Source organism: Populus euphratica, unplaced genomic scaffold (assembly GCF_000495115.2).
Source record: "Populus euphratica unplaced genomic scaffold, PopEup_1.0 scaffold250.1, whole genome shotgun sequence".
NCBI classification, from domain to species: domain Eukaryota; kingdom Viridiplantae; phylum Streptophyta; class Magnoliopsida; order Malpighiales; family Salicaceae; genus Populus; species Populus euphratica.
The window spans coordinates 430016-445018 of NW_011500005.1; the positions used below are offsets into that span (position 1 = coordinate 430016).

Below are 15003 nucleotides of genomic sequence, written 5' to 3' on the forward strand. Positions count from 1 at the left end.
CTCCATTTAATTATATGCTGCCCAATCACGACTTTTTCAATAACATCAACCCAACATATCCAACAACTGGTGGTGTTGTAGCAGGAGCTGGAGCTGACAACAGGATGTAGTGGCATTGGCATCTGCTGCTGCTGGCAGGATTGTTGCATTTAGTTTTATTGCTTTAGCAGTTTTCAGTCTTCGAAATTTTTCACATAACATGAACCTCAACTAGTGACTGGTTGTGTTTATATGATTACAACTTATATTAATTCTTAGTATTTAGTATGATATTTGATGATCAAAGGATTCTCCAGTTCTAGTCATTCTCATTTAGTTCTGATTAAACTTTGTCTTGAAGTGCGTCCATTGCAAAGCACAAATATTTATACTAGCTGTTTATTTTATGGTAAATTAGGTTTCGATGAAGGCAATTATGTACAATCACCAACAGGGCAGCAAATCCCACGGATGCAATTAATTAAGCGTTCATATTAATTCCAATTGCTTAATTTTCATCATCCATGATATTACGTCTCTTTGCCAACTGTTATCGTCACATGCTGCTGCTGCTCTTATGATCATCCAATGCAATTTTATTTTTTCTTGTTTTTTGATAGAAAAAACATAGCCAAGACAAGACACTAGCTCTCTTCTTTTCAATGAAAATCAGAAGGGTTTCTCAACGGGAAATGCTCTGGCCAGCCTCGTCGCTTTTCTCTATATGAAATGTTTAAAGAGCAAAAGATGGCACCTATAACATTTTCATGGCCGCAAGCAAAGCTTTTTCTATCAACATGTACTGCTCGTGGCAGCATTGTAGGCCTCATTCTGGACCAGCTCAGCTTAATGCAGAACTTCCACGTACAATTAGTGAACTTAAAACATAAATTGATTATGACATATATATATAGCGATTCTCAAGGAAACAAGATCCAATACTTGTTAATCGTTAAACCGGAGACTTTCTAGTAAACCTCCAATTTTTATTAAGCTCTTCCCTTGGCAACAATGAGAGGGTAGACTGAAAGAATTACTACAATCCCTTTTAAATCTTATTACTGTTTGAAATATGGGCCTGCGGACACCTTAAATTTCTTTTTCTCTATGAGATAATTTTTATGATGTTATGGAATAATGGCTTTCAACACGCATCATGGACAACCCAGTCCATATAAATTGTCCATGCCCTCTTTTGCCGTCACCAACTTGGAGCAAGCATTGATTTCAGCTGCAACACAGGAAAAGAAAGAAGAAATTAAAAGACAAGTTAAATGTGGTATTGATGAAGGGAAGCAGGGCTTCATTAGTATCATCCTTGTTGCTAACAGCAGCATGTAGCATCATGTTGGCTCGTTCCAGCAGAGTCGATTCCCCACATGCACCTAAACTCGAACCCCTCCATTTTCAAGGCCAAGCGCCATTTGCAGGTATAACCCTACCAGACCTCTTGCCACCGGGAATCAGACCAGAATGCAAGGTATCTTTTCAGAGTGTACGCAGTTGTGTTTCTAATACTACTGGATTGCTTCAATCGCTTCATACTTCAGTATATGGCAGCGTTATTGGAGGTTGTTGCTCAACTTATTATGGAGTCCACAACCTTTGCTAGCTGTAATCCCTCTTACTAGGAATTCCCACTTTCCTAAGGAAGTCCATAGACATTGTCTTATGCAGGGAAAAATTAGGAGAGCCAACTGCATCTCAAAGAGCTGGATCAATGCTGCTGATGGGAATTTCTAAATGGATGCTTCTTCTCAAAGTCCGCGGACAACCATTGATATGTTAGTGAAAACTAGCACAGTACTGGTACTTCAAAACCATGATGTTATTCCGAAGTTCAAAGGTTTTTCTATTTTTCTAGTGAAAGTTCTGAAGTTTATGTTTTTACAGAGCAATAATCCTCCGCGCCATTCCGCTAATTAGCCGTGGGTTTTCACAGTTATATTATGTACATAGCAATGTTGTCATACTACTAAACTCAAAACTGTAAGCTCTCTTCCTGCTAAGTTCACGCATTCTCAATGGACAAACAAAGAGTAAGCATAACATTGCTGACAAGACATATGAAAATGCTTTTTGTAAATCAATACACTTTAACATATAAAACTCAGGAAGCTGATGATCAAGTACACAACAAGAGTCAAAATGCATACATGTATATAAATATACAAGACAAACCACACCTTTTGTGGTTGTGTAGTTTGATTGAGAAAAGATCATCTTTGGGCATGAGTTTCTAAAAATTCAAATGCCAAGATAAAAAATGAGATACACCACAGAATTGTAAGACCTTGAAACAGTAGTGTGAAAAATTTCATCATACACGCTATGGAGTGATGCATAAATTCATGCAGACCATATCAACACCAGGCACAGGATAGCAAGACCTGAAAAAAAATGTGAGCAATTCAAGAAATGAGCTCCATTGATGCATAAATTCGCAGCAGTACATTATTGTAAGCATCCAAGATTAACAATGGTCTGGTAACAATACTAAAAAAGTACAAAAAGGAATATGCAGACATGTATTCTTAGATCAAATCTATAACCAAGATATTTGATCTTTACAGCAAGGAAGATGACCAAGCAATTGAAAAAGTGATCGGCATAAAAAGTTTGAAATTTCTTACAGAGACAGAAGTAAAGAGAATTCAAGACTAATAAAGACCCAACATTCTTAGCTCTGAGACATGACTGGCTCCAAGTTCAGGGACATCCTTGCTAGCTTCTCTGTCTTCCACCACATATTCCTAACATTATGAAAGGTCCCAATGTCATGAAACTAGCTGATAAGTAAATTATAACACAGAAAATCACAGGGTCCAGAAATAAAAAGTACAAAAAAATCCACAAATATATAATTACCCAAAAATATTTTCTGCCTGGCTTGAAGAAAATGAACCACTAAAATATAACCATGAATAATTTTTAGCAGCTGTTTTCTAGTTAAATTCTTCCTTATAGCAGCTGGTTTTAGAAACTCTAAATGCTTTAAGAATGAGATACCAAACCTTTGTAAGTTCTTGTTTGGCAAGAACATGATAGTGGCGCTCATTGATCCTTTGTCCACATATTATAGCAATGAAGAAACCATAGAGCAAACCCACCAAAACAATTGCTAAAACTACATAAAAATAAAGAAGTAAAAATCAGCAACAACAAGAGAGAGCATAAAATTCTCACGAAAATGGTTCTTGACCTGAAGATGTCACCAGTCATACCAGCCATAGTATAGAATCCATAGGGATGCTCTTCATAGCCAAACATTTCCCTTAGTTCCTCCCCATAGAACTTGTACACCAGCACACCCAAGCATGCAACAATCTGTTCAGAACATCGATTTATTAAATTTTTTAAGAAAGAAAAACAAATCTAATGATAAAACAAAATTTGGCCAATTATCTCATCAAATCAATCCCTTATGAGCAGTAGGTAAACGCACACACGAAACTAAGCTGCGATGAAACAGGATCCTTTAAAGTGTTTCAAACAAAAAGGGAAGAGAAAAAAGTTTACCAGCTCATATTTACCCTCCATATCTGTTCATATTGTTCTTCGATAGAATATCAATGCAAATTTCCAAACAAAGACAACCTTGGGTCAACTATGCAAGAGTGCGCATGTAATCACACACATAATTATGCATGCAAATGTGTGAGTACAAATGCATATTTTCTTTTTATCAGCTAGGATTCTTTTCATTAAACCTACTTACATCTTCTTGGTTTCACACCAACAAATATTTCAATTTCCATAGCTGCACTGACATTCAGTACCAAACTTCACTAAAGAAACGAACAAATAATAATGACAGCTTCATGGAAAGCATTTCCATAGGGCATTGGTAATACTGCCAACAATTTCAGAGAGCACTTTGTAGTGCATGCTATCGCAGAAAATCATGTCAATTATAGCCAGACATACTTTTCAATTAGTTACCTAATCCAAAATATACAAGAAGAAAAAAGGGGAAGAAACTTACTGGTAAAACCCACAACAGTGATATGTAACCAACATCCATATTATATTACCAAATTAAATTAATATGAAAAGAATGGTGGCCATACCAGCTGAACTACTACAAAAATAAATGCATGGTCCCTAGCAACAAGGAACTGAAATTTCAATCTCAACCACCATCGATCAGCTGGGAAATTTGCCCGCAATACAAACATTGCTCTGCATTCTGTACAGTGAGCAAATGCAAAGCCCTCCTGAAAATGAATTTGAAGAATTATCATTGAATCAAGACATAAACTTACCATTATCACGTGCATACATGTACTCAATGCAAGAAAGATCTAAAGGTTCAATATGATTTTCCCAAGTCTCAAAGTTCCACGCTCATCACTCTGCAAATGAGGAAACATGGATGCCAGAGAGAAACGAACATTTACCTTAGTTGACCTCCAATTATCAAGACATGACCTATGGACATACTTCTGAGTGCCTTTGCAATGACATGGTGCAATCAAGTCTTCCCCTGAAATGAATTAGCACAGGCTTCAGCTGCATTAATATAAAAAGAAAAACCAATTTACAGTTACACCTCACACACATAATAATTAAGAAATGAAAAAGGCATGTCCAGCACAGTAAATAGGTAACACCTTCATTATCCAGGCATATACGGCACTGTGGCTGGTCTGGATTCACCAGATGGCAAGTTTCATCAATCTGAATACTCTCTAAATCATCAACATGAATTTCACAATCCCTTCCTAAAGATTTAATTTCAAGAGAGGACGGTGATTCTTCTTCTGAGTGCTGTGAAATGTTAGAATGGGATAAGATCGGTTCACTTTCTGAAATATCTTCCTTGCGACTATCATTTGATACCAATTGCATTGCGAAAATAATATTGGATCAGGATCGAACTTTCAACGTCATTGCCATACCTGCAATATGCACAGAACATCTCAGCAGAAACTATGCAGCCTGCAAGCAAATTAAAAACCGGATAAGGTTACATAACACAACAACATGCGACGAATGCCAAGTCAATGATGACAAGGAAGACAGTCATCAACATCAAATATCCAAATCTCATGGTATACACAGCAAGAAAATAATCTTATACTAAAAAAGAATAAAAACCCTATCCAAATTTTCCATCAACACACATTAAAAGTGCACATATACAACAAAATTTTAATCAAATCTCTAAACATATATTCTAGAAAAATAATTGCTCATAATTTTTCACTCTGCAAAAAAGTGCTATATAGCAGACAGTGAGCTAAAGATTATACACGCAAAAAACATCATGTAGTTTTCATTAGACCAATAGATTGCAGAAAAAGGTTGACGTTAGCTCAAATTTTGCACACACTCACAGAAATGAACAAATTCAGTAATAATTCAACACCAAATGATCAACCTTTACATTATCAAGACAAAAAGATTTAAATCCTAGCACAAAAATCATTCGTAAAACAATAGAAGACATAGAATTTAGAAGGAAAAAAAAGCGAGAGAATGCAAAGATGGGTCTTACCTGATATTTAGCAAAACATATCTGCATTCATTTGAGAGTTCGAAAAGATTAGAGATCCTTTTGTTTTTAGGGTTTTCTTGTATATTGTCAAGTCAGCGCTGAGAGAAACAGAGAGAGAGAGAGAGAGAGAGTAGGAAAAAAAGTAACAAAAAACATGGAAGACAAGACCGTAAGCTTTGAGCTTAACAAAATTATAGTTTGATAAAAACAGGCACTTGAATCACTATTAGCCTCTCGTGATTTTTAGCTGTGATAAAGTCACAGCATTCTTTTGCAAAGGTGCCCAATTGCCAGAGTCCATGTCATGGAAAGAACCGGCGTGTGTTTACGTGCTGTGTTGTAATTGGTCCGTGATGTGTGTTTCATGTAGGGAATGAGTTTGTTCGTTGACAAGAACAAGGAAGAAGCCTCCCCCAGAGAGACACGATTTACGTTAACTAAGTTCTGGATCTAATATTTTATACCATTCAATGTCCTTTCGTTTTGTTTTTATTAATAATTGTCACTCTAATATTGGTTGGTATAAAAGACGATTAAATTTCCATTTAAATTTTATCTTTTATGGGCATTGATAAAAAGACACAGCGATGCCCGGATCTAATTGGTTCAGTTCTCAAAACATAGAAGAAAAACTGTTGTCTGTATGATGGTTTTAGTGTTACTATCTTTATTTGTTTTTCAAATTTAAAATAAATCATTCATATTTAAATAGAGAATTAATGAAAATCTTACCATTTATAAACAATATTTAAATCCCAAAGATTAAATATTTTTTTCTTAATTAGTCCTTAGTATATTGATTTTCGCTGAATTCCCTCTCTAAAGGCATCATCATTCTTTCTAAAAATGCTAAACTCTCTTCATATTTTATCAAAGAAAACATTATATTGTTTTCTAAATATAAATATAGCACTATCATTCACATTTTTTTTCATTTCAAACAATAGTGCTATATTAGATACTCTTTTACTTTTCTCTCTCTGTTTTTTTTTTTAAAAAAACCCTTAAATACTCCAGAAAGTCCTTGCCATTAAAAAGAAATCATGAATAAAAAATTCCTCCATTTAAAATGATTAAATGAAAAAGAATTTCATTGTATTACCGTTAATAAATAAATAATTATTTTTTAAAATATTTTTTAATTAAAAATATATTAATAGTTTTTTTTTATTTTAAACCGCAGTTTAAAACGCGATATTTACCACCCGTAAAACCCTCAATTAAGATTTAAGGAGGGTAGGAGGCCTAGACCGTTAGGTTTATACTTTCTACCTGCATCTCAAACAAAAACTCCCGGGAAAGTACATCTAACAGATTCTTCGTTTATCCTTTTAAGGACTCGGAGATAGAGAGGTAGGGAGGAAGAAGTCGAGAGATTAACTCTTCATTTATGGGGTGTGATTATGATTCTCCATCATCTTCACCACCAACACCACCATCTCCTCTTCCCATAAGCATTGGAGCTGGAAATCACAAGTACAATTTCTCCTGCTCCCCCTCTCCTTCACCGCCCTTTTCCCCTCCTCTTTCTAGCCACACATCTTCTGAAAACCTCCATCCCTTGCTTCAAAAGCTGGCTAGTCCTAAACGGCTGCCTTCAGCCTTTTCGTTGGATCGGCCAGATCCTGATCCGCTGGACTCTAAGAGTTCTTGCCTTGAAGACTTGTGAGCATATTTCTTGGTTCATCTAATCTGACAATCTTCCTATCTACTAGCTAAATAAATATATTTTACTTAATCCAAGCATATACAACTGTCTTTAACTTCATTTCTGCTGCTAATGTTTTTTTTTTAATTATTTTTTAGCTTCATTCTTTCGTAGTGGTACCTTGCACGACATTCAAAGAAATGAATCTCTCTCTGTTTCCTCTTTCATTTTGGGATCACCTAAACTTGCACCGTACTTTATAATAGAAACAATAACAAAAAGAAAAGGAAATTCATGTCGAATCGACCCTGCACACACCCATTAGATTTGGTCGAGCTTGCCTGGAACTTTTTGAGTTTTGACTGGTTGGTTTTTTCCCATTTCCTTTCGGTTTAAATACATGGACCAACCAGTCAAAAGCAGGAAAATGTGAGCCAAAGACAGTGGAATCTGCCCATTCTTGACTGTCAGGAAAATTGCAACGGTAATTCAACCACAGGCAACATATACCAATATAATATATATGCTATTTTTGACTCCCAATGAAGTCCAATTAGCATCTCATGATTTAGATTAATCCAGCTCACCGAGAGTAGAAGAAATTCAGGATAGAGGAGGATGGAACATGATATTTATCCCATCATGGGAGAGGAGGAAAAGGGGGATTTCTGACAGTATTTTAGTTCAAGAAAGAAGTGGGGGGGAGGGGGGGGGGGGGTTGTTAACAACAAATTTCTAATTTACTCTCTATTCAATGCAGGCTAGAATGGTTTGTGCAGAGATGCTGTGGCTTCTGTTCCAAGCTTGCTTCTTCTCCACCGTTGTCCCGAAGAACCAGATGCAATTATTTCTACTAACTGCATTCGAAACTCTGAAGCACCATTTTACTGAGCAAGACAGTTGCATAGATACAGTTATAACAAAAATTCTCATACAAACCAGCCCCGAGCCACAGTTTTTTTCTTCTTTCATTTCTTTTCTCTTCTCAACTTACATGTTGCAACGAGCACGAGACGGGCTATATGGTGTCAACCTTAACTCTCTCATTTTCAGTCTTGTGCATTGTCAGCACATAGTTTGACGGCTGTGACCTTCTTTCAAACATGTAATATCAACACGACTCTCGAATCCCTTGGAAGAGAGTGTTGACCATCATGGCAAGATGGTTAAATTTAGAGTGCCGGATAGAGTGCTGTAAATATAAAAGCAGACTGGTTTGGTTGTGCAATAAAATAATGTGAAACATTGATGGACTGACGTGAAACATCGACCCCCAATTGCTTAGATAGATTTGTTTTTGTATTTAAAAATATTTAAAAAAAATTTTAATTTTTTTCTTTAAATTAATATTTTTTTAATATTTTTATCTTATATAAGCATATTGATATTAAAAATAATTTTTAAAAAATAAAAAATATTATTTTAATTTAAAAACAACAACAATAAAACTTTCGAACGTGTTAAATAAACTCTTTAAGATACGTGCTCTATCATCTAATGAAACAATAAGACACACTGAATACACACCAAAATTACCGATGGATACATATGCTTTCAACATAGCAAATTTTGATAACCATTGCCTCATTGGCATGTATGCAAGATATTTCATCAGGAAAAAGAAATGATGAATATTAAAGTGCTATTTCATGACTACTGCTGATTTTGCTGTCTCTGTTGAGCAAAATTGGGATGGTTCTGTGATGCATTCTGAAGCGCTGCCATGCTTGACTGTAAATTCTGTACATTTGGTTGCATATTACCAAACGCACCTTGAGAGCCAAGCTGCTGCTGCTGCTGTATGGGCATCATACCACCAGGATTGGATACTCCCATATTATACACTGCAAGCAAAGGCCGCAAACTGAACTTTAGCCTCATGTATTAAGATTTTAATAAACATAAGATAAGCAAAATTGCTTTGTTTTTTGTTTTTTTGTGCGTGTGCCAAAATGAGCACAATGCAGCCACTGCCCTGCATGGGACTGATAAGGAAAGCAAGAGAGAACTCCCCATTCCAACAAGGGAGAAAAAACAAATTGATAAAAGGGATGAATTACAGAAGAAAGAAAGAAAACGAGCAGAAAATAACTGCAAGTTCATTAACCAAGCATGACTGTAAGGTGAGAAAAAAAAAATACAGAACAGGTTCATACTCTGATCATTAAGAACCGTGGAAGCAAGACTCCTCTGGGGATTGTTACCAGCTAATCCAAACTGTGTAGTGAATTCAACAAGAAGAAATAAATTGCAACATCATCTAACTTTCTATTATTCAGTACAGAAATGAATAACCCTTTTGACCCATCATTTAAAAGCAAATCATAAATATCAAACTACATGCACATTGAGTTAACATGAAGATGCTGCTGGAACATCTGTCTGGCACCAAATCAAGCCCCCTGTTTATGACTTGAGGTCACCATGTTATTAGTTGCATCATACCTGATGAGAGATTTTGGGTAAATTCTGGTGGACTAGGAACCCAATATGCACTAATGAACCTTAGAAGCCAATCTTCCCTCCTTTTCCCTCTCCACGTTTCACTTTAAGCAAAAGGAAACAGAAAATATAAATTCGCAAAGCACACAGGAAGCTTACCTGCATTCGTGGCTGTGATGACATCGTGGAAGACATGTTTGGAATCTGAGGCAAGCAAAACATAAGTTTAAGATGGATCAAAAGGGCAAATGATATTAAAAAGATAAATAACTCAACTAAAAAGAAAGAAAAGAAACACGATACAAAAATCTGGCGCCATACAAACAAAACATTCAGTATGCATTTATGAGCAGAAACAATGGGCATGCATCTTAAAAAGACATAAAGCAGTTTAAAAGATAGAAAAAATAAGGGTAGTAAGAAATATAAATATTCAAGAGAGCAAATTATGAAGGTGTACTCAAGTTGATAAACCAAAAAGCAATAAAAGTGAAATAATGAAATTGAGGTCTCATTGAAATACTGCAATTCAGCAATGCAGGACACCAGTAACCTCAAAGAAGGATCCAGTATTTAAACTCTTAGAATCAATATCAACTTCATGTATTCGTAACAAATACAATTAAATTACATGTACATTCATAGTCGATTATTGGCACCAGCTGATAGAGAGAAAGAGTAGCTTCAAATTTTGGATGATACATTCTTTTTTTGTAAAAAAAGAACAATTATATGTCTATATCACAAGAGTAGCTTTGATAGCAAGATAAGGTAAAGCTAAATGAAATCAAATGACACCACAAACTGAAATTGAATGGTGTTTTCTAATACTAGTACATGTCATAGCATGTGTAATATGCAACCTGATCACTTAACAAGAAATATAGATGGATAGCACAAGACTAGAAATAATCAACATATCTGACCATCTGGGTGTTTGGTGCTCCCTGACCAGTATTGAACAATGAAGTATTAGCAGCACTAGAAAACTGGCTTAAATGACGATTTAACTGATTTCCTTGATTGAGTTGGCTTTGACCCATGCCATGCTGAACATGTCCGGAGGATAGCTGCCTACTCTGAAATTGCTGGTGGCCCATTGGTTGAGAATACTGCATCTGATGTTGTCCATGTAACTTGTGAGACATTAAATTTAGCCAAGAAATTATTTCTAAAAAAGGAAAAGGTGAAGCATAGAACATATGCACATAAAACTTCCTTTTTGCACTGGTCAAGCAACTTTCATATCAGTGTATTAAAATCAATAAAGTTGACACACAACTGAGATCTATGTAGCGTGCTCTCTGATAATATCTTATCACCCCAAACTTTCACAAAACCCCCTTGATTGTAACACAGAAGAAAAGCAAACGTACAGGAGAAAGCTTAAAATTGAAATTTCAGACATACATCTCTCTAGTAGCATATTAGAATTTCTGATCACGAGGCACAACTTCAAGAGTGATGCCCATGAGCCCAAAATGTGAATTATATTTCTTAGATATAATTCACACAACTTGAGAGTGAAACACATGAGCCAGACTTGAGATATTGGTAGAGATGCAAGAGGCTTTGTGCAATGAAATAACAAACTATGTGTATTGAGAGTAGGTGAGGTGGCTTATGTTTGTCTCTTAAAATTTTTCACTTAGTAAAACAAGCATTCTTGTTAGCTTAGCCCGTACTTTGTAGATAGCAGAAAACCAAATGCCAAAATAAAAGTTTAAGACAAAAGGCTTGAAAGGCACATAAATGTTCGGACATACGCTGTAACGGGAGAAGAAACAGATACAGAAAAACAATCAAGAAATGGTGGGCCAAATTAGAAATGATGACAAAGAAGCTAATATAAGGTTACCGGCTGAAACTTCTGCTGACCCTGGCTCTGTAAATCATGCATTTGTGACATTTGGTTCTGCACAACAAGTTAAAATTGTTCGATAAAGTAGTGCGATTTGTATTGTTATGAAAATATAATTATAAAAAATAATTTGTGTAACTGGCTAATAACTCAAAGATATGATCTAAGAGAACTAGTAATAAGAATGATAATTATAATGAAATGGACAGAAAACATACTGGGACTAAATATTCAAAGAAGTTGGACAACGGATATGTAGTAGTTCTAGGCGGTGAAATAGAAAGTTCAGTTCAATTAAAGTATTTTGTTGCCTCCACAAAGTTTCAGAAAAGCTACAAAAATGCAAGGATTCATTTTGATCCAACTCAAAACTAAAGATGACCTTTTACCAACAATTATTCTTAGACATACATAGAGACACAGGCAGATTTCAAAGGGTATAAGAATGTGAATCTTCTAAACTTTGAGACATGATTTCCTCATGAAAAATTAAAAATTCAAAGGTTGTGTCTGCATTTGGAAAATGCCATAAATGTTATGGTTTCATACACACAAAACACAAAGAAATAAAATTTGATTGTTAAGTCAGCCAATCATAAAAGAAGAGATTACAAGAAAAATTCAAGAATCAGAAAAAACCAACACCTGTCCCAAAGCTTGCAAAGAAGATTGCCTCAGCTGTTGCTGAGCAAGTATCTGATGCTGATGCTGAGGTAACTGCATCATCTTTTGCCTTTGCTGCTGCTGTTGCTGGTGTTGAACTTGTTGCTGAGGAGAAGGTGTGTTCATCATGTTTGTACCAGACCGAGGTGAATTGGCATATGGCAGCGGGGATGGTGTTGTGTGGTCAAATGAAGTGGCACTCGTGGCAGCAGAAGGAGATGCAGCTGATCTTCCATGAACTGGTGTTCCAGTAGGCTGCTACAATATAAGTTCAGAAGATAAAAAATGGTACAACTTTAAATCCATAGAGAAAAATCATATGAGCACTCATACAATCGAGGCAACAGATCAAGGTTCTACTTCTTTCATCACAAAAGAATATATGGTAAATAAAATTCATTTGATAGGATTGCTTTCCTAAGATTTGCTTAAAAACACCTATTTGGCTACTTAATTCCAATTTCACTTTCACATTGATGCATCCACAAGTCTACATTATACATTTCCAAAGCATCTCATATAACCATCCATCAAATAACCAAGAGTTTCAGTGAGATGGTAACAATTGGGATACAGCAACCAAGCAAAGTGTGACCTTCCACCCCAGAAAAAAATTTGGGCATGTCTACAACACAACCAACCACAAAAAACATGTTTGCACAGCTAAATAAAAAGGCAAGATGTCCAAAAATGCACATATATATAGAATTAAGAATGTGCCTTTAAGAAAGAACCATTGATTTAACCTGTAATAAAGACCCTTGGTTATTGATGCTATTTGAAATTGGCGGAGTATTCTTCATATACATCCCTGTAAGAGAATGTTCTCAGAGTCTCCTCCACAGCATTATTTTATCTCCAATATAAATTATAAGGAACAGCCACTTTTGTACACAATGTGATGATTTAATACCAGAAGAATCAGAGAAGCTATGCATTCCATCGGACACAGCCAGCACATCCACCAAATGCACCGGAAGTGCAGATGTCATCTGTCTCTGGTCTCCAGTTACTCGTAGGCCTGCAAGCATATAATGCATATAATGCAAGTACAAGAGTACAATTATGCTCTAGCCAAAAACAAGGAACAAGAGCTATTGAGAAATATGTGCATGAATACTCTCCAAGTACAAGAGTGCAAAATTTAAATGCTCAAGGAAAAAAACCAAGGAACAAGAAATACAGAGAAATATGTGCATGGATATTGGCAGTTGAGATTGTAACCTTCACCACCATTTACAGCAGCTCGGAGCAAGTTCTCTTGTTCTAGAATCTTAGCAGCCTGAGCCTTGTCCAAAGTTGGAAGAGTCGTGGGCCCTTGGCGGGTGCCAAATTGATAGGCTTTACGAGTATCTGCTAATACTTTTTCAGCACCTTCACAGGCTGCTGCAATCATATCTATTCTAGCCTGCAAAACTAGAGAGCTATAAATCCCTGAATACAAAGAATCGACGATGACATACTGTATGCTGAATGAACTCTAACCCACCTTTAACTTCTCTATTTGTGAGGATATTGGCAAGCTTTGCATCCCCTGAAGCAAGTGCTCTCTCTTGGAATTGTCATCCATTTCCATCTCTGGCAGTAGTTTCGAGGATAACATAACTGGTAGTACTGTACCACAGGATAAAAAACAAAGCTTGCCATGTTAAAATTAAGCAATATATGCCATTTAATTCAACAAGGCTACTCAGCACAACCAAAAATCAAGCAAGAAAAGGAGAACTTCGTTTCTGGTCATACTTATAGCATTTTCAGCATTAACATTCTTTGGATGCACAACAAAAGCCTTCGAAACCTTCTTAATCTCATCCACAATGCTGAAAAGTTCAAGGTTCACCATGGAATACTGCCCCAAAATATCTTGCCTGGTGCACAGCACACAAACATGCTCATTTTAACATACTATAAATTTCAATGACTAATTAGCAAAATCAACACATTCGAATCAATGACCCATTTTCTCTCACTTGCAAACCTTTACTAATAAATTCCCATATTTTACCCATCAAACAATTTTCTAGACTGAAAAGCCGAAGCTTTGCCACAGCCAAAACTATTAAATCAATAAACAAGGAAACCCATCTCAAAAAAAGAGTAAATAAATAAAATGAGAAAGAATACGAGACCATTTAGGGGTGGTGTTGGTGCGAGCATAGGCGTCAAAGTCTTCAAGGATGCGAGTGAGGGCTTTGAAGAGGCTGATTGCTCGAGTCTTTACAGACTCCAAGTTGAGCTGTTGTTGCACTGCGTGGTTCAGTCTCTCTGGCACCACCATCTGTTGTTGCTGTTGATTCTGAAGCTGCGATTGGTCTTGCATCACCCCTTCCATTGCTGCCATTCTTTCTTTCTTTCTTTCTGGCTTAGATGGCTAGCTGTTCTTTATTTATATCAAGAAGAAAGGAAGTGAACTTTGTTTATGGGCTTTAAAAAGTTTCCACCTTTGGGTTTGTTATATCAATTAATAGGCTCAAAGTTCTGAACTTTAAACCTAAACCAAATGGGTCTACAGACTCTAGACCCGACCCGAAAGGCGGAGGAGAGTCTGTCTCTCAATATTTAAATTTAATTTTTTAGAGTGGCTTCAGACCCATTTGAAAATATGATAGTTTTTAATTTTTTTTATGTTTTTTAAAAATATATTTATTTTAAAAAATATTAATTAATAATTTTTTTAAAATAAAAATTTTATTTTAATATTTTTTAAAATAAATAACACTTAAAAAAACACTTGACTTATCATAAAATTTCTCAAACTTGACTCATCAGAAAATTTCTCAAAATTATTACCATAAATAAAATTTGCTAGTTTTTTATAGGATATTTGGTGTCATGGAAATTGTTTTCTAAAGTATTTTTTATTTAGAATATATTAAAATAATATTTTATTTATTTTTTAAAATTTATTTT

The 15003-nt window shown here is 35.6% G+C and overlaps 4 protein-coding genes across 18 annotated transcripts in view; 2 read left to right on the forward strand and 2 right to left on the reverse strand.

Annotated features, from left to right (window-relative positions):
• Window positions 1–285, forward strand: part of LOC105141133 (uncharacterized) — a 3475-nt gene extending 3190 nt beyond the window's left edge. For 3 of the 5 annotated variants that reach the window (XM_011048255.1, XM_011048251.1, XM_011048252.1), the window contains one exon: window positions 1–285. This exon is cut by the window's left edge and continues 2 nt beyond it. The gene's annotated coding sequence lies outside the window, so the exon portion shown is untranslated. The other 2 variants (XM_011048253.1, XM_011048254.1) reach the window with 1 other exon arrangement.
• Window positions 286–2046: 1761 nt separating this feature from the next.
• LOC105141132 (E3 ubiquitin-protein ligase MARCH8-like) lies at window positions 2047–5682 on the reverse strand. 4 transcript variants are annotated; one of them, XM_011048248.1, is made up of 8 exons: window positions 5480–5677; window positions 4593–4880; window positions 4380–4465; window positions 4050–4196; window positions 3204–3306; window positions 2994–3106; window positions 2613–2732; window positions 2047–2369 (listed from the first exon to the last, which is right to left on the reverse strand). In XM_011048248.1, exons 2-7 carry the CDS (start codon window positions 4828–4830, stop codon window positions 2640–2642), a joined length of 780 nt encoding a protein of 259 aa, XP_011046550.1. In that variant the 5' UTR covers window positions 4831–4880; window positions 5480–5677; the 3' UTR covers window positions 2047–2369; window positions 2613–2639. The 4 variants fall into 4 exon arrangements, with proteins under 4 accessions (XP_011046550.1, XP_011046549.1, XP_011046551.1 ...); XM_011048247.1 differs by having other exon boundaries at window positions 4593–4920; window positions 5480–5675; XM_011048249.1 differs by lacking the exon at window positions 2994–3106 and having other exon boundaries at window positions 3166–3306; window positions 4593–4920; window positions 5480–5682.
• A 1049-nt stretch (window positions 5683–6731) lies between these two features.
• On the forward strand, window positions 6732–8377 carry LOC105141131 (formin-like protein 18). Of its 3 annotated transcripts, none has more exons than XM_011048245.1 (2): window positions 6732–7144; window positions 7888–8377. In XM_011048245.1, exons 1-2 carry the CDS (start codon window positions 6870–6872, stop codon window positions 7982–7984), a joined length of 372 nt encoding a protein of 123 aa, XP_011046547.1. In that variant the 5' UTR covers window positions 6732–6869; the 3' UTR covers window positions 7985–8377. The 3 variants fall into 3 exon arrangements, 1 of the variants encoding a protein (XP_011046547.1); XR_845318.1 differs by having other exon boundaries at window positions 7053–7144; window positions 7326–8377; XR_845319.1 differs by lacking the exon at window positions 6732–7144 and adding an exon at window positions 7145–7611.
• Window positions 8378–8625: 248 nt separating this feature from the next.
• MED8 (mediator subunit 8) lies at window positions 8626–14479 on the reverse strand. Of its 6 annotated transcripts, none has more exons than XM_011048241.1 (12): window positions 14223–14478; window positions 13837–13961; window positions 13583–13707; window positions 13318–13501; window positions 13007–13114; window positions 12840–12904; window positions 12076–12351; window positions 11428–11484; window positions 10496–10687; window positions 9729–9773; window positions 9284–9344; window positions 8626–8971 (listed from the first exon to the last, which is right to left on the reverse strand). In XM_011048241.1, exons 1-12 carry the CDS (start codon window positions 14432–14434, stop codon window positions 8781–8783), a joined length of 1641 nt encoding a protein of 546 aa, XP_011046543.1. In that variant the 5' UTR covers window positions 14435–14478; the 3' UTR covers window positions 8626–8780. The 6 variants fall into 6 exon arrangements, with proteins under 6 accessions (XP_011046543.1, XP_011046541.1, XP_011046544.1 ...); XM_011048239.1 differs by having other exon boundaries at window positions 10496–10705; XM_011048242.1 differs by having other exon boundaries at window positions 12076–12348; window positions 14223–14477.
• Between the last annotated feature and the right edge of the window lie 524 nt (window positions 14480–15003).